Source organism: Rattus norvegicus, chromosome 4, assembly GCF_021556685.1.
Source record: "Rattus norvegicus strain SHRSP/BbbUtx chromosome 4, alternate assembly SHRSP_T2T, whole genome shotgun sequence".
NCBI lineage: Eukaryota > Metazoa > Chordata > Mammalia > Rodentia > Muridae > Rattus > Rattus norvegicus.
The window spans coordinates 58,971,239-58,996,614 of record NC_141537.1 but is presented as its reverse complement, the minus strand read 5'-3'; the positions used below and the strand labels follow the sequence as shown (position 1 = coordinate 58,996,614).

General features: G+C 38.8%; 1 protein-coding gene across 2 annotated transcripts in view; it reads left to right on the top strand.

Annotated features, from left to right (window-relative positions):
- Positions 1-25,376, top strand: part of Tnpo3 (transportin 3) — a 77,190-nt gene that overhangs the window by 36,299 nt on the left and 15,515 nt on the right. For both annotated transcript variants that reach the window (XM_087656511.1, NM_001106587.1), the window contains 12 exon segments: positions 1,106-1,213; positions 2,874-2,965; positions 4,896-5,035; positions 8,158-8,349; positions 8,775-8,866; positions 11,546-11,622; positions 13,021-13,081; positions 14,178-14,318; positions 15,579-15,695; positions 17,473-17,567; positions 19,331-19,487; positions 19,687-19,854. In XM_087656511.1, the coding sequence (XP_087512637.1) occupies positions 1,106-1,213; positions 2,874-2,965; positions 4,896-5,035; positions 8,158-8,349; positions 8,775-8,866; positions 11,546-11,622; positions 13,021-13,081; positions 14,178-14,318; positions 15,579-15,695; positions 17,473-17,567; positions 19,331-19,487; positions 19,687-19,854 (1,440 nt within the window).

Here is a 25,376-nt window from a genome sequence, read left to right as displayed (position 1 = left end):
AGATTTAAAAAAATGAAAAAAATGTGTGAAGATGTTTAGAATTATCATTTTTCTCCATGTGTATATACAGTTTCTTTACATTATAACCATTTGATAATTTAAAGAAAATATATAGACATTTGCTTAGAAGAAAACATATTAGACACAGGATATAGTTCATTGGAAAACTCTGTCACCTTCTTTGTGGAAAGCCCCTGTACATTATTATGTCTCCATTATTTGACCTTTCTGCTTGGTTGTTGAGTGGCTGTGGTCGAGGCCCTGTAGTAAACTTAATTGCTTATAACATTAAATCTGACTTGCTGGTCTCTGAACTTTTCTAAACCAAGGATCCCTAGTTGTAACCACATTTTGTTGGAATATCCCACATGAGCTGCTCTAGTTCAGTGCTTACACTAAGTGGAATCCTGCTCTTTGCCAGTTCTGTGACACCATTTCCCTTGCACATTTTTTTACACTTGTAAATTTATAGTACTTTAGAATTTTATTCGTTTCACCTAGAAAGCCATTATTTTTCCTCATTATTTCTCCATTTTAATTTTTCTTCCTAAAGCAAAGGAGGCTGAACTAGATGAGCAGTTCTCAATGGTACTAAGGGATGGATACTAGGTATCCATGGCCAAAGATTTTCATAGCTGCCTTTAACTGTCCCAAAATTAGTTGGTAATACTTTTGTTTAGAGAGGTGCATTGGAATGAGATTTAAAGTCTAAACTTTTCTTTGTGGAGTTACTGTGATAATGATTGGCTTTTATTGTTTTGTTCTAAGATTTTGAAGAAGAAAAGCTCAGATTTGTTTGTTCAGTATTAAGGAGTGGACCTTCTAAATATAGAGTAACTTCTACCACTTTATAAACAAGGTGTGCAAAGTAGACGTACATAGTCATGCACATAAAGAATTTTTCACAGGAAAGTGGAGTGTAGCCTCTGTTGACTCAGCATACTTGGGGAGCACTTGAGGAGACCTTCTATATGATGGGACATAGACTTGTGTTTCAGACTCATTGGCATTTGATTCTTTAATGGCTTTTTCTCTATGGATTTTATAAAGGGAATTGACAGCTTTGGTAAGTTTTAAACATGTGTTACATGCTTTTGTATTTCAGGAAGGAGTTCCTGAAGAGACTGATGACTTTGGGGAGTTTCGAATGAGAGTGTCAGACCTGGTGAAGGACTTGATTTTCTTGATTGGATCTATGGAGTGCTTTGCTCAGGTAAGTTCATTTGGAGACTCTTGGGCCAGTTTTAGTGATCACATTGATTGTGTTTCTGTAGTTTCTGTAAACATTTGATCTTTTTTTCCCCCCAAGCGTGGTGGCCAAATGAGATAGTAGATGTGTAGGTGCCTAGCACATTGCCTGGCATATAGTAGCAATGTTTGTTTAGGGCCTGATAAACCAGTAGTAGTGTACAGATCAATTCAGTTATGGTTTATTCTATTACTCTTACTGAGGAGAGCTGTTCCATGTATGCAGCTGATAACTATGGAAATCTCCAGGAAACTTACAGGGATTTGGACCCCCTGGATAAAGCGGGCAGGTTTTCCTGCTTTGATCCTGGCAATGCTTTAGTTCCATGGTATTTCCTTGGTCCATAGTTACAGTTAGAGTCTTGTGTAGCTTCATTCGAGAGGTGGATATTACTAGAGTCAGAGAGTCACAGTCCTGTGGTTTCCTGGTGATGAGTAAGTGACATTTGACCTCATAAGGTTGCAGTCATAATCATCTTTCCACATCACTTAATGTTAGAATAACTTCAGGTGTTTTTGTATTGCTGGATCATTCTTTAATGAGTTCCGGTGTGACAGTTTGGATGTTGTTTTTGTAGTGACACCAAACTAGCATAAGAAAAATTGGGAAGATGAGTGTTTGACTCCCATTTTGTATATAAAATTTGTGAATATCTCACCCAGGAAACATTCATGAAATTACACTTCACATTACAAAGCATGCCTTTGAAATCCACTATGGAAATTCTTAGGAGACAGACTTAGTGGGCAGATGACCTGCACTCAGATTTCAGCTCTTTTCTCACTGTCTCTGTGTCTTTGACTTCAATTTTGACTTTTTATGAATTTAATTATGTAAGCTGTGAATGTTGCCAAGTGTGTTTTGTGGAGCTCCAGGTTCAGAAGATGTTCTTTGACAAAAATGAAAGCAAATCATTAATTGAAATTGTGAAATGATATAAATATCTACATACTACATTAAAAGTTCTGTGACACCTTACAAGAGAGTTTATTTTGCTTTCCTTTGTAGTGTCTCTTTTTTGACTGCAGAAATTTGCTTTGTTTTTACAGTTATTTGTTTTTGATTATAGACATTTTACTTGGCCTAATACCTAGTCGTGTTCCACACATGGATATAGTCTGGGAAATTAAAAACCAGAACATCACTCAGTGTTCTGTTAGGTCTGCTTTTTTTTTTTTTTTTTTTTAAATTGTGCTTGGATACGCTGTCGTAGAGGAACTTCTGAGCAGTTGCTCTCAGCACTTTAACTTGCACTACTATTTGATGCAGACAGTCGTTAAAGTATACAGCAGATGCACATGCAGAATTTGTGCTCAAGAAAACATGTTGATCTGCTATTAAGGCCAGAAGAAACTCATTGTTTCATTTTTTTCATGATATTCATTTTCTGGAGACACATGATAATCTTGGTAAACTCTTGGGGTTCTAAATACATTTGCTTAGACACTAGAGTCAGCTACTTGTATAGCAAGGATACAGCACATGAAAGTGCTGCCCGCTGCTGGCTCTGTGTGTCAACTGGGCTTAAATAAAGAGCCAGCTTTCTTTGAACTAACAGTTTTTGTTTTGTGTTTGGACTTCTGTTTTTCTTTAATGGATCCGTAACCCACCTCTTCTTCTCTAGTTGTACTCTACTCTGAAGGAAGGCAATCCACCCTGGGAGGTGACAGAAGCGGTCCTCTTTATCATGGCTGCTATAGCAAAGAGTGTTGATCCGTGAGTGTCTAATAAGTCTTTTGTTGGGAACACTTAAACATTAAGAGAAAGGAGATTTACACCACATTCTCTATGATATTATTGGAAAGTCTCACAACTTCTATGCTGCTGTCTAGCCTTCCAACTTTAGTGCAGGGTGGCCTGCATTGATGATGCTATAGTTTAATATATTTCCTAGAGTTAAATTTTTTTACTCTTGATCTATCTAGGAATAGAATACTGATTGTTTTTTTTTCTTCAGTGACTCCTTTGTGACAGTGGGTGTAAGGAATTAGAGTGTTAAATTGTTGGTATTTGCTTAAAAACAATGATGTAGGCATTAAGGTAGTAACCTTGGGAAAGTTATTCTTAGCTTTTTAACTATATTGCTCTCTTTCTGTATTAGGGTTGTGGAGGCAGAACAATGGTACCATTTCACCTAAAAGAATAGAGATTCTAAAGAACAGTTGTTACTTTTTTATTACCATTGAGAAATTGTAAATTATTTAAATTTGAGTTGTATTTGCTTAAAATGGAAAATTATGGCTGTGTTCTTAAATGGTTTGGTTGTGTCCTGTGTTTTTACACTGATGTAATAACTTTAAAGTTACATTGGATTTTGATCCGTTACTTATACTCCGGCTCTATCTAGGCCCTTGATGGAAAGATGATTAAGGCAGACGGGTACCTGTTGAAGCACAGTGTTTCTTTCTTAGCTACCTTTCCCAGTCTAGTCTGAACTCTTCAGTATGTTTCCAACCCAAGAAATACATAAAGAAGTGATTTAGGTCTATTTTTTTAAAATAGAAGTTCTGCTTCTTAATTACTTCCTATAATATTTGCTCTTAAACTAGTGTCTTTTGGAACCTTCTTGGATGTCTGAAGGTTACCGAAATTATTACTGTACCCAGTAGATGTTGATTTGAAAAAGGATAAGTAGATAGACTCCTATAACTGGCTGAGTGCCCATACGAAGCTTAAGGCCTATTGAGGAGAATAACTACTTGTTTCTCTTTACTTCAAAACAACGTGTGATTGCAGGGTTTCGTTTTGGTTTTGGTTTTTGTCCATTTAAAGGATGTAATGAATCTAGTAACTGGTAGGTGTACTCATGCTGTAATCCTGGACCTCTTCATTTTAAACATCTTCATTTCTGGATTAAATTCTGACTGGAGCATCTTCTATGCTGTAATTTATCCCAGTGTAGTAGAAGGATGAGTGTGATAAGTTCACAAGACTGTAGAAAGTGTTTGGTTAATTTGGAAAACTTTTTCCCCCTTGTTCCAAATCAGGGCAACTTAATGGCTCCTGCAGCTTGTTTTCTTGGGTTCTTTGTGTTAGCGAGCCAGGCCACCTCTACTTTTCAGAGTTTCCATTACCCAGTTACAGGAATTCTTTTGGAGGATAACAGCTAATAGAAGTGGTCTATGAGAGTTGTTGGGTTCGTTCATTCATTCATTCATTCATTTATTCATTCATTAAATCATTAAGCAGTATTTCTTGAGTGCCCACTATGTGCCAGGTACTGTTCTAGGTGCTGCAGATAGGGGAATAAATGAAATAGATTCTTTGACTTTCACCTTCAGCTAATATTTGCCTCTCCGATTGCAAATGCCTTTTTGACAACATATGTCTATAGATACTTTCATTTGTTCAGAAGAAGGAGCAATGCTCTTCTGGAATATTGATATTTTTATCTTTTGTCCCCTTTTGAAGATTGGAAAATATGCAGGGCTGGGGAATGTGCCTCAATGGAAGAGCTCATTCTTAGCTCCTCAAGAAAACCAGAAACTAAAGTCCTTGTCTGGAAAATGTTCAGCACTTTCATTTGGATAGTTATTTATTTGTTTAGGAGTCCTTTGGGCAATACGAAGTTTCACTGCAGCCTGTTACTTGGCCAGAACATTACCCCTATAGACGGTAACTGTAAGCACCTGCTTTCTTTCCTCAGGGAGAACAATCCTACACTCGTGGAGGTACTGGAGGGAGTTGTCCATCTCCCAGAGACTGTGCACACAGCTGTGCGCTACACCAGCATTGAGTTGGTTGGTGAAATGAGTGAAGTGGTGGACCGAAATCCTCAGTTTCTGGGTGAGTGTGAGTTCTGACTCTGCTGGCGCCACTTGAGCTGCTTCTGGTGTCTTCTTTCTTTTGGACTTGTTTTCCTGCTTTTGTCTCATAGAATAAGTAGAGTGTAAGCTGCTTAGCTGGTAACAGTTGTGGGGGTGGACTACTTACTATTTTTCTTAAAGCAAAAACACTGTTTTAAAAGTTTTAAAAGGGGGTTGGGGATTTAGCTCAGTGGTAGAGCGCTTGCCTAGGAAGCGCAAGGCCCTGGGTTCGGTCCCCAGCTCCGAAAACAAGAACCAAAAAAAAAAAAAAGTTTTAAAAGACTTGTTTCTGCTAGTCTTTGATACATGTATGAGTTAATCAGACTGTCCTTCTAAAAACTAATAGACTAAAAAGGAGGGGAATAGGTTTTCTCTGTTAAATACATGTTTCATGTAAAAGCTAAGAATTATTCAAAATAAATGTAAATTGAAATGAAACTGGAGAGTTAGAGTTAGAATTTGAATCATTTATCCTAACACTTCCATTTTGCAGATAGACACTGTAATCCAAAGAAAATAAAAAATTTAATTACCCAGAGAAATATTTAACCAAATTCCTGATAATTAAGAGACTCATTCTGTTCTTCAAAATATGTAAATATTTGCAAATAATCTGCTACAAAACGGAAATGTGTTTTCTTTTTCTCAGTTTGTGCATGAAGCCTATGCTAGGTTTATAACCACTCTGCAAGTAGAGCGTTCCATTTCATGTTTTCAAGATTTCTATGGGTGTGTGTGTGTGTGTGTGTGTGTGTGTGTGTGTGTGTGTGTGTGTGTCCATATGATGTCTAGGAGCTGGAGTTGAGAATTTTGTATGCCCTCATCTATCAAGGAACTTCTTTTTGAGATAGGTCTTGTGCTGCCCTGGAGTTTGCCGTTAGGTAGTGAGATGGTGAGTAGACAGTGAGGTCTTTGCCCATGTTTACTCCAGCCCTGGGTCACAGGTGTGCGGTGTTGTGCTGTCTGTCTTTCCTGTAGGTTCTGGGCATCTGAACTCTGATCTCTGGGTGCTTAGCAACAAGCACTTTACCCACTGAGTCTCCTCCCAGCCACAAATTGCTGTTTTCTAATTCTTACATTTCTACAATTTTTGTATCTGTCTCAACATTAGATTTTCTTTCTAAACCATTTTTCTACCAAGAAGCAAATGTGAGGTCATTGTTTGTTTGCCATACCCAATAAGCAGCAATGTTCAATATCTACTTGCAGATCTCATTGAGATTTGTAAGTCAGCAGTAAATACATGCTGTGTTAGTATTGATTGAAAAGTAATCAGTGAAAAGTAATCAAAACTCTGGTGTTCATCTAAGAGCCAAAGCCTATAACACTGGGCTTATTCGGGGTTATTGTTTCAGATTTCAGTCTTCTGAGGGCTTTTAAGGAAGAGGGTAGAGTATACTAGACTGTGTTACAAATTAATTAATTTTATAGTACTGAGGATCAATTCCAGGCCCATGCATATGCTAGCTAAGCATTCTACCACTGAGCTGCAGCCCTCAGTCCAAGATAACCATTTTAATTGACTTTTAACACACTCTCCTTTTGATTCCTTCAGGGGTTTGTTTTGTTCTGTTTTGTTTGTTTTTTCATGTCTAGCATGAAAATGATCTTACGCTCTTACAACATGTTTAATATTTCTTTTTTTCTTCTATTTTTTGAGACAGGGCTTCTCTGAGTAGCCCTGGTGGCTATCCTGGAACTCACTCTCTAGACCAAGTTGACTTTGATCTCAGAAATTCCTTTGCTTGTGCCACTGGAGTGCTGGGATTAAAGGCATATAACACTATCACCTGGCACTTTCTGTTTTGGTTTGCTTTAATGCTTGTTTTCTTCAAATATGATTTTATAAAGAGAGGTAATAAGAGTAGACTTAACTCTAGAAGTCAACTTGTTGAAACAGTTACTTTTGGTAAAATAAAGGAATATTTGTAAATTCTTTCATTTAAAAGTAATACAGGTAGGGTTTGAGAAGTGGTTTAGTGGATAAACATTTGCTCTGCAAACTTGAAGGTCTGACAGATGAGGTAGCCTGCAGAAATTCTAGTATCAGGAAGGCAGAGACAGAATCTCCAGGATAGGCTGGCAATGAATCAGTCAGCAAGCTCTGTGTTCAATTAAGAGGATCTGCCTCAGTAAATAAAATGGAGCATGATAGAGGAAGACATCTCAACTGTGGGGCTACACATACATGTGCACACATGTAAACATGCATGTACATATATGTATGTATACATAAATAACAAAAAAATAAGTGATAAAGATGTATTTACATGTTGTTGTTTTAAATTATGAGTAACAATGTGGATATGTACTACATAGGAGTACAGAACCCAGAGGCATCAGATCATTCTGGAACTGGTGTTATAGGCAGCTGTGAGCCACTTAGTGTGTGGATGCTGGAAACTGAGGTCAGGTTTTCCAGAAGAACATTGTACACTTTTTAATGGCCAAGTCATCCCTTGGGCTCATAGTCAGTAGTTTTCAAACAGCTATTCAAATGATTACAGTGAAGAAAAATATTGAAAGATGAAGTGAATGGAACTTAGGGCCCCCTGACACTACATCAGTAAGATCAACTCCAAATTGTTTTTTGTTGTTTTAAATTTTATCTCGTGCATTGGTGTTTTGCCTGCGTGTGTGTCTATATGAGGGTGTCTGGTCCCATGGAACTGGAGCTACAAACAGCAGTGAGCTGCCATGTAGATGCTGGGAATTGAACATGGGTACTCTAGAAGAACAGCCAGTTTTCTTAACCACTGAGCCATTTCCAGCCCCTTGTTGGTTCTTTTGAGACAAGGTCTCACTCTATAGCCTTGGTTGGTATGGACTTCATTGCATAGACCAGGCTGGCTTCACATTCAGAGATCAACCTGTCTCTGCCTTGCAAGAGCTTGGATTAAAGGCATGTTTCATGTACCACATCTGGTGGATTTTGTTATTTTCTATACTAAGGGTACTCTATATATTTCATTTTATAAGTTAACTTTTAAAAAACAAGTAAACCTTTATTGCAACAAAGTATATACTTTTCTGGAGTATATATACTCAAGATATGTAATTTTCATATATATACATAAATTTATCTTTTGCTTTATTTTTTAGATCCTGTATTGGGCTATTTGATGAAAGGCCTGTGTGAAAAGCCTCTGGCTTCTGCTGCAGCCAAAGCCATTCATAACATTTGTTCCGTTTGTCGGGATCATATGGCTCAGCACTTTAATGGACTCCTAGAAATTGCCCACTCCCTTGATTCTTTCATGTTGTCTCCTGAAGCCGCTGTGGGTTTGCTAAAAGGTTAGTAACAGTCTCCTCTATACCGTTACTTGGGGTTATCAGCCATAATGTACTTAGTGATGGTGAAGGTGAATTATCCATTCAGTGGTGAGTGTTTAATATCTGTTCATACATTCTTTTCTTAGCAAAACTTAAGCCTATCAAGTTATTTCATATTGCACACATACCATATGCTTGTACAGCAGATTAAAGATTTGGGATAGAGGCAACACAGTCATATTAAACATACTCATGTTTGCTGCTAAGAAATGAATTTTGAGTTATATCAATGTAAAAATCAGATTGAATTCTAGAATTTACAAGAAACAAAGTTTTTAAACCAGTGCTAATCTTTTAAAAAGAATTCTGTTAATCTGTGTAAATCTGATTTTATTACTTCAATCCAACCTTTATGCTCTTCATTTAATGTCATTTTTGTTTTTCAGGAACAGCTCTTGTCCTAGCAAGACTACCTTTGGATAAGATCACTGAATGTCTTAGTGAGTTATGTTCTGTTCAGGTTATGGCATTGAAAAAGGTGAGTCCAAATGAGTAAGGAATGAATCAAATATATACTTAGATGTATAGAAAGTAAAGGCATAATTCTTCTTTACAAGTTAGTTATATATGTTTAAAAGGCAAGAGGATGAACTGAATATATTAAAATTTGTAATTCTGAGTATCTGCATAGTAGGAAACAGGCAGTTGAATGTTTGCTTGCTGCAAGGAAATGGCCTGGAAAAAGCATTATTAGGTAATTTTGTAGGAATTCGAACATTAAACTGTGTTATACAAGGTCAAAAGCTATAGGTCAGTCACTTGACATGAGCTCTGGATGAACATGAAAAAGAAGTGTAGAAAGACTGGGTGTATAAAGGATACTGTTAGCATAGCAATTCTTTTTATGAGTGTGCATACAGTTTGAAATAATATGTAAGGGCAAACATTACACCCGATTCAGTAAGATCAGCAGTTAGAGACCAGCTAGGCTATACATTGAATTCTAGGCAGCCTGCACTAAATAGTGGCACACCTTTAAACAAACAAACAAACCAAGACCAATGTAACAGTAATAATAGTACAGTAAACATATCAGTCATATTAGATACTTCACAGATAAGAGTAAATGTATCATACTTTTTTTTTTCTCCCGGAGCTGGGGACCAAACCCAGGGCCTTGCGCTTGCTAGGCAAGCACTCTACCACTGAGCTAAATCCCCAACCCCACTTTTTTTTTTTTTTTTTTAAAGTGTTAAAACATTTTTCAAGGGCTAGAGAGATGGCTAGGAGGTTAAAAGCACTGTCTGCTCTTCCCGAGGTCCTGAGTTCAATTCCCAGTGACCACAACCATCTATAATCAGATCTGGTGCCCTCTTCTGGCCTGGAGGCACACATACAGGCAGAAAGTGTATGATGTATACATAATAAATAAATATTTTAAAAAAAATTTTTTTCAAATTCGTTTTAGTCCTATAAAATGACTTTTTTTTTTTTTTTTTTTTTTTGGTTCTTTTTTTTCGGAGCTGGGGATCGAACCCAGGGCCTTGCGCTTCCTAGGCAAGCGCTCTACCACTGAGCTAAATCCCCAACCCCCATGACTTTTTACCTTAGTCTCTCATTGACCAAAGCACTTTTTAATGTGGCAGTTGACTATTTGAAAATCATCAGGCTAAATTGGTGATAACCATTTAGAAAGTTCAGTGTGAAAAGACACGTAGGTTATAGCAAGTAAAACCATGTCCTAGAGGCCAAGAGTGTTGGCACACACCTGGAATACCAGCTCTGGGCGGGGAAAGATGAGGCAAGAGGTCATGAGTTCAAGGCCAGCCTCAGCTACACTGTGAGACTTGTCTCAAGAAAAAATAATGTAGTCTACCTATTTTGTTGAAAAACACTTTTAAGCTTTCAGCTCCTCTCCAGTTGCATTTCTAGTGCAGCAACAGTAGTCATATTAGTAGAAGTTTTGGGTTGGGAATTTAGCTCAGTGGTAGAGCACTTGCCTAGCAAGCGCAAAGCCCTGGGTTTGGTCCCCAGCTCTGAAAAAAAAAGAAAGAAAAAAAAAAGAAGTTTTATAACTTGCCAAAATGATAAATACTGCTAGCAGTTTTTAAGGAATTTTAGGAAAGAGAATGAGAGACAGTTTGCTTAAAACATGCTTTAAAGTGATAATAATCTTAACACTTTATATTATATAAAGCTGAATAAAAGTTGGGTATAGTAACATATGCCTATAATTTCAGTAGTCAAGTACTGAGAGAGAAAGCTTGCTAGGAGATAGATGCTAGCCTTGGCTATGCAAGAAGAGCTTATCTAAAAGTCAAAACAAAAAGTGGCTGAGAAGATGTTAGAAGGAGAAAACTGATTCCCATAAATTGTCCTGTGACTGCCACATGCATTCCAAGTCACTTATATGCCTCCCCAACCCCTAACTAAATAAATGTTTTGGGGCTTCTTGGTTGTTGTTTTTAAAGCTACATATGGGGACTGGAAAGATAAGTCAGAGGTTAAGAACACTGGCTATTCTTGTAGAAGACCTGAGTTCAGGTCTCAGTACCCTCTTCTGGCCTCCTTGGGCACCAGGCTCACACACAGTATGCTTAAATATATTCAGGTTAAATACTTTAAAACTTTTTTTTTTTTTTTTTGGTTCTTTTTTTCGGAGCTGGGGACCGAACCCAGAGCCTTGCGCTTCCTAGGCAAGCGCTCTACCACTGAGCTAAATCCCCAACCTCACTTTAAAACATTTTTAAGCTATACGTGTTATATATATTAATATAAAATAACTGTACAATTTCTATTATATAGACTTACTCATCCCCTCCCCTTCTATTGCATGTGACAGGATTTCTCTGTATAGCCCTTGCTGTCCCAGAACTCACTCTGTAGACCAGGCTGGTTTTGAACTCACAGAGATCTTTCCGCCTGAGTATTGGGACTAAAGGAGTGTGCCACCCCTGCTATAGACATTATCTTAATCATAATTAAATGAAGAAAAAATTGAAATAACATTTTATCTTGCAGAGTGATCAGATAGAAAACACACTGCTATGCAGTCTAATCCCCAGTGCAAAAAGTAGCAAAGTAGCTTTCAGATAAATTTGTATAGCATTTGAATAATTTTTTTGGATCCTCTTAAAGAAATAAGAGGGGCAAGTGTTGTTCTATAAGGATGTCTGTTACATTCACTAAAGGTCTGTGTTAATGTCTGTCTCTTCAGCTGTTGTCTCAGGAGCCCAGCAATGGCATTTCTTCAGATCCCACTGTCTTCTTAGATCGCCTGGCAGTAATATTTAGGTAAGAAGGGAATGCCTGGGCTCCATTTCAGAGTTAAAATAAAAGCACAAATGAAACACCAAAATAAGTAAGCCAGCAGTGGTGATACATGCCTGTCAACCCAGTTCTTGAGAGACAGAGGCTCTTAGGGATACCGCCATTTCTCTCTGCTGATACAGAGACAGTACTTTTGTAATCATTAGTCTATTAGTTTATGGGTCCAGAAATTAATTCAGTGTTGGGTGAAATAAATTCTTTGCATTCAAGAGGAGCTGTGATTAAAGTCATTTGAGTAATAGTGACCAAAACTTTGCTGAACTGCATAGTTTATAAATTTGTGAGACTCATAGGCAATAGGGATATCAGAGTAATGGTTTCATAGAAGCTGGTGTTGGACACTGTTTTTGCTTATTAGCTATGACCATCAATTATCTTTCTGGGACTTGATGCGACACTTTCCTTCCATAGCTAGGAGACTCGTGAGGGTGTGCTAACACTAGCTTTTGTTGTTTGTTGTTTGCTCTTATGGTTTTCAAGATAGGGTTTCTCAGTATAGCCCAACTGTCACGGAACAAGCTCTGTAGACAAGGCTGGCCTCAAATTCACAGAGATCCACTTGTCTTTGCCTCCTGAGTGCCTGGCATAAAAATAGCTTTTATTTTTGTGATAAATGAAATAACATCTACAGTGATATAAACAAAGACAATTATGATGTTACTATTAAACTTAAAATTTAAAGAGTAGCATGAAGTTGATTGTTAATCATGGCTGTTTCCCCTGGCTCTTCCTCAAATTAGTCAGCTGTAGAACTAGATAGAGACGTTGAAATTTTTTCTGTGGATCCATAATTTGAATTATAGGTTCAGACTAGAACAATGGCAAACCTCTTGGTAAACTATAGTTCTTAGAGCCTTTTAGCCTTTCCTTTTTTGAGACAGTGTCTTACAATGTAGTTTTGGCTGACTTGGACCTCAAGTGTGGAGACCAAGCTGACCTGGAATTTACAGAAATGTGCCTGGTGCTGGGATTAGAAGTGTGCACCACCACACCTGGCTGAGCCTTCTGTTCAATGCTCAGGGAAGATTCAGACAGTTTGTATATATTCTTATTAATTTGGAAAAAAAAATACAGCCAGGTTTATAAAGAGAAATAATAGAAAAAGTAGTAGTGTGTGTCCTGCTGCCCACACAGCCAGAGTTGCATGGATTTGCTTGTTCTAGTGGAGGTGAACAAGGGGCAGTTTAATATCTGTGTGTTTGTGGGATGGCTTAAATTATGTTTGTATTTGCTTGAGTGGGCTAGCAGAAACGGTTGATGTAAGTAAATGACTCTACCTCCTAATTTTATGAGCAGAGAGCATTATGTGGGTTCTCAGTTAAATTTTTCTTTCACTGTTTGGGGATTTTTGTCTTTTCCTAGACACACCAATCCTATTGTAGAAAATGGACAGACTCATCCATGCCAAAAAGTCATCCAGGAAGTAAGTACTGATGGATATTCTTTTCCTTTTAAGGCCTTGGGGAACTTGAAGAGATACTGTGTTCCTTGTTCATAGGAAATTAAAGCTATTGTTATGACTTGATTTTAGGCTTAGACATGATAATAAAATGGTTGGGAAATGCACTGAAAGGCCAAAAAGGTAGAAATTCTAAAAGTAGCTAATTGCTTAGGAGCTTAACTGGCCCTAGCACAATCTTTTTGTCAAAGTTAATAGTATTAGCTTCCCCTCTATGTAATATTTCCCTTAGACTTTATTCACTCAAGGGAATATGAGGATCAAGAGGCATGGGATTTTTGCTTGTTATATTACTTGCTTGTTTTATAAATTTTGTGTATGTACAGAGGTCAGAGGACAACCTATAGGAGTTGGTTCTTCCATTGCACTGTGTGTCCCAGGGATTTAGCATAGGTTGTAAGTTTGGGCAGCAATTGCCTTTACTGCTGTGCCATCTCTACAGCCAGAGTGATGGTTTTTAGACATGTATCGCAGACTTCAGAAGTTACATAAATACTAGATAGCCTTAATTGTTCACTGTCACAGATAATGTTGTTTATAACCCTGACTTTTTGTTTGTCTTCCACTTCCTTGGAGCTACCTTTAAATGTTATTTTCCTCTGTAATTCATTTTTATCCTCACTAATGAAGCCTGAAATTTAGGAAAGTGTGTATTTTATTTTTATGAAGTTGGAGTTGGGTGTCTTGTTCTAAGTAGTTAGTGTCTTTCTCTCAAGAAATAATTTCATGTTAGTAATCTGTAATATACAAACCCGTGAATATATTTACATTCTGGCTTAATCGAGCCATGTGTACTACTGTAGAGAAAATCTTATTCACATCAGACTGGTGCGGTAATGTATGCTGTAATCCCATTAATTTGGGAGGCTGATGCAGGAAGATCACAGGTTTGAGGGCAGCCTGTGAGCTGAAGGCCAGTCTGGGCTATGGTATAAGACTATCTCTAATGACAATAATAATAATAATTTGTTTAAGCCAAATCGGCATTATCAATTTAGGATTATTTTCTCAGCTATTAGTTGATGTGCTTTCTTTCCCATACTTTTAACTTTCTATTTAGATATGGCCAGTTTTGTCTGAGACTCTGAATAAGCATCGAGCTGACAATCGGATTGTAGAGCGTTGTTGTAGATGCCTGCGCTTTGCGGTTCGCTGTGTAGGCAAAGGATCTGCAGCCCTGTTACAGCCACTAGTCACACAGGTAAGTTCTCCACGAGAGGGACATGCTATGGACAGAACTGTATCTTCAGGCCAAAAACTTTGCTGATGAAGTCTTTTTGATTGATTAGAAAGGAAAGTATATTTTAAGTAAATAAATACAGAAAGTGGGTTATGTTATCTATTAGAGAAACAACCTGTATAGAAGTAGTCTGAATAGACTAGCTAAAATCATGTGAAGAGAACAACATATGTTCAGCCTTTATGGGCCAGTGGTAAGAGTTTTCATATTAATGTCTTTGGGGAAAACGGAACAAGTCAAACTTTGCTGTTTCTTGGCCTAGAGACATTTTATTCTTTCTTGACCGTATTTTACTGTTCAGACAAGTCTCCTTTATTTGTCAAAAATAATTTTGATTCTCTTCCCCCCCCCCCCAAGTGTGTATTATACATGCATGTGTATAGTGGGAGTGTTGTCCAGAGTTAACAAAGAGTGTCTTCCTCAATTGATCTCTGATTTTATTTTGAGTTGGGGTTTCTCCTGGGGTACCTGGTTCTCTGTATGCTCTGTCTCTGCCTCCCAATTATTGGAAATGTAGGTGGCTTGCCACACCTGTCCAACTTCACATGGGTTCTGGGGATCTGAACTCTGGTCCTAAAGATTGTTCTTTATCCACGAGTCATCTCCCCATTCCCACTCGATTATTTAAGATTGGCAAGTAATTGTGACGGTATAATTAGCCGTTAGCCGAATAGTAACATTTAGACCTGCATGAGACACTTAACCTTAGATCATTAAGTAGTTTGGGCTGATGTTAACCAAATCTGTCAGTGTCAGAATAGCACAGTTATGGTTGTTGGGTGGGCATTTTGTGTTATACTACTGTCAAATTAGGGTTAGAAGATTGACTAAGCTAGTGAGACCTATACTTGTACTGTGTCCCTTAATGAGAAAACGAAAACCGTGCTGGGCACCGTGGCACAGACCTTTATCCTAGACAGTAAGACTTGGTTTTGGAAATACTACCCTATGTCCGAAATTGCTTGCAGCTGAAATATTTGACACTTCTTTCAACATTGTTTTTGGAAGGAAACTAGTCAAAGGCATGAAGAAAGTCTTTAAAGAGAAAACTTGAAAGTTAAGAAATAAATCCTTGTGTTTCACAGTGTGTTGCCAACAAAATGTACTACTTTGCCTTTAAAAGAAAAGCCCCATCTGAATTTCTTCTTGGAGATAGATTCTTTGAGAAGATACTTTGAAAAGGGCGAGGCGTGGAGTCAATTGGTTGATTTCTTGTTGCAGATGGTGAATGTGTACCATGTACATCAGCATTCCTGTTTCCTGTATCTTGGCAGTATACTTGTGGATGAGTACGGCATGGAGGAAGGCTGTCGGCAGGGATTATTAGACATGCTCCAGGTGTGTTGTCCTTGGAGAGAAGGGCCAGGCCAGGCCTTTAGGACATGGATGCCTTTGTTGTGTCTTCTTTATTCCTGTCACAACCACAGCATGTTGATTTTCTAATATCAGGGAGATAGACACTTGGTAATTGTTTCTCTTTTTTTCTATTTATTTATTTTAGACAGGGTCTCATTGCATGCCCTGGGACTCACTCTGTAGACCAGACTGGTCTCAAATTGGCAGAGATCTGCTTGCCTCTGCCTTTTAAGTACTAGAATTGCAGGCTTACACCACTGTTCCTGGCCTTTTAATTTCTTCCTACATCTGTTGGGGTGTGAGGCACACATTCCATTTTAGATTGTGGAAGTCAGAAGACAACTTGTGGGAATTGGTTCTCTCTTTCCATCATGTAGGTCAGAGGATCAAACTCAGATAGCAGGTTTGGCGACTAGACTACATCTAGTGCATGTATAACGTGTCTTTACTAATGCTGGGGCTAAAGAGATGGCTCAGAGGGTAAAAGCACTTGCTGTTCATTCAGAGGACCTGAGTTTGGTTGCCAACATCCACATGGATTTCAGCCATCTATAGATCTGACCTCTAAAGACACTGGGCATGTAGATGGTGTAACATGCAGGTAAAACACTCGATACACACAAATGCTTTGGAAGAAAAAAGTTTTAACTTCTAATTTCTGTGCCAAGTATGATGTCTTATGACTGTAGGCATTTTGTGAGTTGAAAGCCAGTCTGAGCTACATAACAGAATCTTTTCTCAAAGGCATAGGGACTTGAATTCAAGTTCTCAGATCCCAAGTAATAAAAGCAGTAGCAAACATCTATATTTCTTACCAGATGCAGTAGTGCAGGCATCTGTGATCTCATTCAATGACTCTGTGGGGATTGAAGATCTTGGACCAGGATGGTCTATGCAAACAGAAAAAGAGACCCCCACCTCAAACAAGGTGGAGGCGAAGACCCACACTTAGGTTGCATCTGACCACCACATTCATGTACACACAAACAAGCTTGTAAAAATTCCATGAAATATTAAAATATGATGGCTTAAAGCTGTAATCTCATTCGGGAAGTTGAACCAAGAGGATGACTGTGATTTTTGAGACCAACCTGGGTATACTGTGACTCCAGCTCAGGAGCTCTGTGGTACCATATTCTAAAATAAACAGATCTTAAAGGGGGAGACTGGGCACAATCACTGGTCAATCAGTGACTCAGTCTGATTGCCATAATCAACTGAAATCTGCACTTTGATCTCTTTCTGAAGTGTGTTCTGTGTATGCCATGTGTTGTATATGTGGCATACATATCATTGTGTGTAGGTGTGTGTGCTCACTTGCACATTTGGAGATCAGAGTAGAACTGTGCCTGTTGCCTTGAGACAGGGCCCCTCCCTCACTGAAACAGAAGTTCACTTTTTCCACAAGGCTGGCTGGTTAGGAAGCTCCTAGGATCTGCTTGTCTGTGCCCACCAATGCAGGCAATGGAGACCCAAACTCAGTTCCTCATGTTTGCATAGCAAAGCTCTTCCCCACTGAGTTGTCTCCTTTCAGGCCCTGATTCATAAACCCTTTTTTGATTTTGTTTTTGTTTTTTTAAAAAACACAAGAACTTGTTTTATGAACCGGGCAAGGGTTCTCCCTTGCTAATCTACTCATTACAATCTTGTCATTTCCTGAGTGTTTCTTCTACTCTTTGTATTTGCTATAATGTTTGGCAAGTCTGAATATTGTGACATTTATGTATAAATGCGTTTTTAAATTACTGTTCCATTTTAGGCGCTATGCATTCCCACCTTTCAGCTCCTAGAACAGCAGAATGGCCTCCAGAATCACCCCGACACTGTAGATGACCTGTTCAGGTTAGCCACCCGGTAAGTCCTTCTGAAGAACAAGACTTTATGCTATTTGCTCATCCCTTATCGCTCTTTGACATCTGGCATTTTATTTTTTTTCCTTATAAAATGAGTTCAATGGGAAAAGTAGATTAATGATTCATAATCTCTTTGTGAGCTGGTCTGTCAGCAGAATATGGAGGAGGTATTGGGTGGGAACAGAGGAGAAAAAATGTGCACAAGATCAGAATGTATTTAGGTGGGCTATAAATGTCTCACTGGAGACTCTGGGCTCAAAGCCCACCATCAAATGAGATAAAAAGTAGTGCTTAATGTCTTAGGGTTACCATTGCTGTGATGAAACACCATGACCAAAAGCAGCTTAGGGAGGAAAGGGTTATTTCACTCACAGTTCCATGTAACTGTTCCTTAACAAAAGCAGTGTGAGGGCAGGAGCTGATGTAGAGGAATGTGTAATGGCTGGTGTCCCCTGGCTTGCTCAGCCTGCTTTCTTATAGAACCCAGGACCTATTAGGCAAGGAATGGCCCCATCTTCCACAGGCTGGGCCTTCCCACATCAGTCACTAATTTAGAAAACGTTTTACAGGCTTACCTACAGCCTGATGTTATGGAGGCATTTTCTGAGTTGAGACTCCCTCCTCTGATGTCTCTAGCTTATGCCAAGTTGACATAAACTAGCTACCACACCCAGATAATTCCCAGTAGTGTTACTGTCTCATGATGCTCTCTCTCATTTCACTTCATTCTAATTACTTCTTGGAGAGCTGTTCATCCTTCATATAAAATCATATTTTAGAACCAATAAGTGCTGGGTTTGTTGTTGCTGTTGTTGGTTGGTTGGTTTGTTTAAAGATGGGGTCTCCCTGGGTGTCCCTGACTGGCCTAAAAGTTCACTATGTACACCAGACTGACTGAGATCTGCCTGCTAGAATTAAAGATGTGCACCACTGTCCAGCTTGTTCTGTCTTAATTACTTTCGTGCTGGCAAGCAGGTTAAGGAAGAAAGGGTGTATTTTGTTACAGTTTGATATTATAGACTGTCATGGTGGGAAAGTTACAGCAGTAGTAGCTTGAAACAGCTGGTCTCTTTGCATCCACATCTAATAGCAGAGAGCAGTGAATGCATGTGCTTAGCTGACTTTCTCCTTTTTATGCAGCCCAAGATCCCAACCCAAAGAGTGGTGCCACCCACAGTGTGTGGGTCTTCCCACTTCAGTTAACCTAATCAAGATAATCCCCCACAGGAATGCCCAGAATCCTGTCTCCCAGGTGATTATAGATCTCATTGAGTTGAAATTGAGATTAACCATTTCACTGCCCACCTCACACCTTTTTATAAATAAGAGTTCACAGCACAATTCAGTGAAAAGTGTGGTTTATCTCTTTGTTTTGTTGTCCTGGTATGTACAACCCTGTACACACACACACACACACACACACACACACACACACACACACGCACACACACACACTCTCTCTCTCTCTCTCTCTCTCTCTCTCTTTCTCTCTCTCCTCCAGAGTGGCCCATTTATTAAAATTCATTCTCTAACATGTATGTATTATTGAAATCAAAGTCTAGGGTGGACATTGGGATTCACTTTTGATGTTGTATATTCTTGGTTTTCAGAAGGGTCCACTGACTAGTTGCCATTATAATATTATTAAAAGTATTCAGTACTCTATTTTAACCCTCTTTCCCTATAATTCCTAGCCCCAGTGGTTTTTGTCCTGTTTCTTGGCTGCTTTCGTAGTCTAATCTTGTTGTTACTGTCTTATACCAGATTTATTCAGCGAAGCCCTGTCACCTTGCTGAGGAGCCAGGTGGTTATCCCGATCTTACAGTGGGCCATCGCGTCTACCACCTTGGATCACCGAGATGCCAATTCCAGTGTCATGAGGTTCCTGCGAGACCTCATCCACACAGGAGTAGCAAATGATGTGAGTATAAACATACTTTCCTACTTGGTGGCATTTTCTCTCTCGCTGTGTTCTTGATTGTTTTAGTTGACCTGTTCCATAAGGGATCAGTCCCTGATCATCAGGTTACTAACTTGTAGACCCCTTTATCTGTTAAGTCCTATAGGCTGTACAACAGGGTTAAGCCATCTTTGTTCCCAGCATTTGTGTTTTCTCACAGCATGAAGAAGACTTTGAAGTGCGGAAGGAACTAATTGGACAGGTGATGGACCAGCTTGGGCAGCAGCTTGTAAGCCAGTTGCTACACACGTGCTGCTTCTGCCTTCCCCCTTACACCCTACCCGATGTGGCTGAAGTGCTCTGGGAGATCATGCAGGTTGACAGACCGGTAAGGTTCTTTCATAAGGTATTGTTCTATAGGTCCCAAGCCTAATCAGCTTTGCTTCCTTGAGATCAGCCCTAGGTTTGAGCCAGCTGTACTGTGTATATTCTTGGAACCTAATTTAGGCACATTGCTAAGCTCAATTTGAAAGTAAAGGGACCCATAGAAAGCCAGTGAGTCATCGTGGGGTTCTTGAAAGTATGTTTTGTCACTGTCATGAAGTTTATATTGTAAACTTACCAGGAGTAAGTACCAAGCTTTGGGCTCACTTGTGCCTAGTCTGTGGGAAATCTGTATATTTGTGGGAGAGTATATGCCTACACATTAGTTATAGACAGTTGCAGATTATTCAGTGTTTAATCACTCTGGAATCTGTAGTGGACTATAGATTATTGGATACAAATATGAAAAGTAAACCACAGTATATACACCTGGATTGATTTCCCCTTTGGGTCTATTTTTGACCAGGTCCCTTTTAAAGTTGAATATTTAAAAAGTGGAGGAGCTGCTCACACATGCTTGTCTATACCCCTGGCCTTGGAGATTTTATAATATATTATAATATCTTCTAGTAATACCCAGGTTATCTCAACCTCATGCTCAATGGGTACCAGACGACCTTCACTTCCTTCAAGTAATTTCAGTACTAGCCACATAGTCATAAATGTTATTGTGTGTATTACATAAACAGTTTAAATGTATTTTTATTGTATGAGTATATGTGAATTCCTGCATGTATGTAAACAACACACGTGCCTAGTGCCTGCAGGAGTCTAGAAGGCATCGAGTCTCTTGTGAGTGCTGGGAACCACACCTTAGTCTTTGGCAAGAGGAGCAAGGCTTTTTTTTTTTTTTTTTTTAGATAAGCCAAATCATTTGTTTATTTCAGATGCTTGCAGTGAATTTACAGTTTATTTTGTGTTTCAAAGATCTCTTTGTCATTGAAATAATTTCAAAAACTTGAAAACTTGAGCTTACCTCCTGGCAGCTGTGGAAAGAGATTTCATTTTTATATAGAGCTGTTGCCTACAAGTCTGCTTCCTATAGTTTTTTTTGTTTTGTTTTGTTTTTTTTTTTTTAATTTTTTATTAGCTATATTTCTTTACTTACATTTCAAATGTTATTCCCCTTCCCGGTTTCCTGTCCATAAGCCCCCATTCCCTCCCCTCCTTCTCCCCCATACGGGTGTTCCCCCATACATCTCCCTTATTGCCCCCCATATTCCCCTGCACTGGGGGTCCAACCTCAGCAGGACCAAGAGCTTCCCCTTCCCCTGGTGCCCCAACAAGGCTATTCTCTACTACATATGCAGTTGGAGCCCTGGGTCAGTCCATGCATAGTCTTTCAGTAGTGGTTTAGTCCCTGGAAGCTCTGGTTGGTTGGCGTTGTTGTTTTTATGGGGTTGCAAGCTCCTTCAACTCTTTCAATCCTTCCTCTAATTCCCCCCAAGGGGGTCCTGTTCTCAGGTCAGTGCTTTGCTGCTAGCGTTGACCTGTATTGGACATGCTCTGGATGTCTCTCTCAGGAGAGATCTATATCCGGTCCCTTTCAGCATGCATTTTCTAGCTTAATCAATCTTATTTAGTTTTGGTGGCTGTATATATATGGGCCACATGTGGGGCAGACTCTGAATGGCCATTCCTTGAGTTGCTGCTCTAAACTTTGCTTCCATATCCCTCCTATGGATATTTTTTTCCCCTTTTAAGAAGGAGTGGGAGCATTGGCATTTTGGTCATCCTCCTTCTTGAGCTTCCTGTGGTCTGTGGATTGCATCTTGGGTAATTCAAACTTTTTGGCTAATATCCACTTATCAATGAGTACATACCAAGTATGTTTTTCTGTGATTGAGTAACCTCACTCAGGATGATATTTTTTAGTTCACGAAGTTCATGAATTTCATGAAGTCATTGTTTTTGATAGCTGAGTAGTACTCCATTGTGTAGATGTACCACATTTTTTTAATCCATTCCTCTGTTGAAGGGCATCTGGTTCTTTCCAGCTTCTGGCTATTATAAATAAGACTGCTATGAACATAGGGGAGCATGTGTCTTTGTTGTATGGTGGAGCATATTTTGGTATATGCCCAAGAGAGGTATAGCTGGGTCCTCCGGTAGTGGAATGTCCATTTTCTGAGGAACCTCCAGACTGATTTCCAGAGTGGTTGTACCAGTCTGCAGTTCCACCAACAATGGAGGAGTGTTCCTCTTTCTCCACATCCTAGCCAGCATCTGCTGTCCTGAGTTTTTTATCCTAGCCTTTCTGACTGGTGTGAGGTGGAATCTCAGGGTTGTTTTGATTTGCATTTCCCTGATGACTAAGGATGTTGAACATTTCTTTAGGTGATTTTGGCCATCCTCAACTGAGAATGTTGTGTTTAGCTCTGTACCCCATTTTTTAATAGGGTTATTTGGCTCTCTGGAGTCTAACTTCTTGAGTTCTTTGTATATTTTGGATATTAGTCCTGTATTGGATGTAGGATTGGTAAAGATCTTTTCCCAATCTGTTGGTTGCAGCTTTGTCCTAATAACAGTATCTTTTGCTTTACAAAAGCTTTGCAATTTTTTGAGGTCCCATTTGTCAATTCTTGATCTTAGAGCATGAGCCATTGGTGTTTTGTTCAGGAAATTTTCCCCAGTGCCCATGTGTTCGAGAGTCTTCCCCACTTTTTCTTCTATTAGTTTGCGTGTATCTAGTTTGATGTGGAGGTCCTTGATCCACTTGGACTTAATCTTTGTACATGGTGATAAGAATGGATCAATTTGCATTCTTCTACATGCTGACCTCCAGTTGAACCAGCACCATTTGTTGAAAATGCTATCTTTCTTCCATTGGATGGTTTTAGCTCCTTTGTCAAAAATCAAGTGACCATAGGTGTGTGGGTTCATTTCTGGGTCTTCAATTCTGTTCCATTGGTCTATCTGTCTGTCTCTGTACCAATACCATGCAGTTTTTATCACTATTGCTCTGTAATACTGCTTGAAGTCAGGGATGGTGATTCCCCCAGAAGTTCTTTTATTGTTGAGTATAGTTTTCACTGTCCTGGGTTTTTTGTTATTCCAAATGAATTTGCAAATTGCTCTTTCTATCTCTAAAGATTTGAGTAGGAATTTTGATGGGGATTGCATTGAATCTGTAGATTGCTTTTGGTAAAATGGCCGTCTTTACTATATTAATCCTGCCAATTCATGAGCATGGGAGATCTTTCCATCTTCTGAGATCTTCCTCAATTTCTTTCTTCAGAGACTTGAAGTTCTTGTCATACAGATCTTTCACTTGCTTGGTTAAAATCACACCAAGATATTTTATATTATTTGGGACTATTGTGAAGGGTGTCATTTTCTTAATTTCTTTCTCAGCCTGTTTATCCTTTGAGTAGAGGAAGGATACTGATTTGTTTGAGTTAATTTTATACCCCGACACTTTGCTGAAGTTGTTTATCAGGTTAAGTAGTTCTCTGGTGCAACTTTTGGGGTCACTTTCGTACACTATCATATCATCTGTAAATAGTAATATTTTGATTTCTTCCCTTCCAATTTATATCCCTTTGACCTCCTTTCGGTACCTGTTTGCTCTGGCTAGGACTTCGAGTACTATATTGAACAAGTAGGGAGAGAGTGGGCAGCCTTGTCTACTCCCTGATTTTAGTGGGATTGCTTCAAGTTTCTCTCCATTTAGTTTGATGTTAGCTACTGGTTTACTGTATATTGCTTTTACTATGTTTAGATATGGGCCTTGAATTCCTTTCAAAAGTCTTTCCAGGACTTTTATCTTGAAGGAGTGTTGAATTTTGTCAAATGCTTTCTCAGCATCTAATGAAATGATCATGTGGTTCTTATCTTTGAGTTTCTTTATATAGTGGATTACATTGATGGATTTTCATATATTAAACCATCCCTGCATCTTTGGGATGAAGCCTATTTGTTCCTAATTTAACTTTGGTACCTGGTATCTGTCTAGAAAATTGTCCATTTCCTCCAGACTTTCCAATTTTGTTGAATATAGGCTTTTGTAGTAGGATCTAATGATTTTTTTTTTAATTTCTTCAGATTCTGTTGCTATGTCTCCCTTTTCATTTCTGATTTTGTTAATTTGGATATACTCTCTTTGACCTCTGGTTAGTCTGGCTAACGGTTTATCTATCTTGTTGATTTTCTCAAAGAACCAGCTCCTGGTTTTGTTGATCTTCGTATAGTCCTTTTCGTTTCTACTCGGTTGATTTCAGCTCTGAGTTTGATTATTTCCTGCCCTCTACTCTTCTTGGGCTTATTTATTTCTTTTTGTTCTAGAGCCTTTAGGTGTGCTGTCAAGCTGCTGACGTATGCTCTCTCCTGTTTCTTTCTGCAGGCACTCAGAGCTATGAGTTTTCCTCTTAGTACTGCTTTCATTGTGTCCCATAAGTTTGGGAATGTTGTATCTTCATTTTCATTAAATTCTAAGAAGTCTTTAATTTCTTTCTTTATTTCTTCCTTGACCAAGTTGTTATTGAGTAGAGCATTGTTCAGCTTCCATTTATATGTGGACTTTCTGTCATTATTGTTGCTATTGAAGACCGGTCTTAGTGTGTGGTGATCTGATAGGATGCGTGGGATTATTTCTATCTTCCTGTATCTGTTGAGGCCTGTTTTTTGACCGATTATATGGTCAATTTTGGAGAAGGTTCCATGAGGTGCTGAGAAGAAGGAATATCCTTTTGTTTTAGGATGGAATGTTCTATAAATATCTGTTAAATCCATTTGGTTCATAACTTCTGTTAGTTTCTCTATGTCTCTGTTTAATTTCTGTTTCTATGATCTGTCCAGTGATGAGAGTGGGGTGTTGAAATCTCCTACTGTTATCATGTGAGGTGCAATGTGTGCTTAGTAAGGTTTAGTAAGGTTTCCTTGCATTTGGAGCATAGGTATTTAGGATTGAGAATTCATTTTGGTGGATTTTTCCTTGGGTGTATATGAAGTGTCCTTCCTTATCTTTTTTTTAATGACTTTTGGTTGAAAGTCAATTTTATTTGATATTAGAATGGCAACTCCAGCTTGTTTTTTCAGGCCATTTGCTTGGAAAGTTGTTTTCCAGCCATTTACTCTGAGGTAGTGTCAGCCTTTGTCTCTGAGGTGTGTTCCTGCATGCAGCAAAATGCTGGGTCCTCTTTACGTATCCAGTCTGTTAGTCTATGTCTTTTTACTGGAGAATTGAGTTCGTTGATGTTGGGAAGGAATGTGATTGCCACTTCCTGTTATTTTCGTTGTTAGAGGTAGAATTATGTTTGTCTCTCTTTTGGTTTCATTGCAAGGAAATTATATTCTTGCTTTCTGTACGGTGTAGTTTCTCTCCTTGTGTTGGAGTTTTCCATCTATTTTCCTATGTAGGGCTGGATTTGTAGAAAGATACTGCGTAAATTTGGTTTTGTTATGGAATATCTTGGTTTCTCCATCTATGTTAATTGAGAGTTTTGCTGGATACAGTAACCTGGGCTGGCATTTGTGTTCTCTTAGGGTCTGTATGACATCAGTCCAGGATCTTCTGGCTTTCATAGT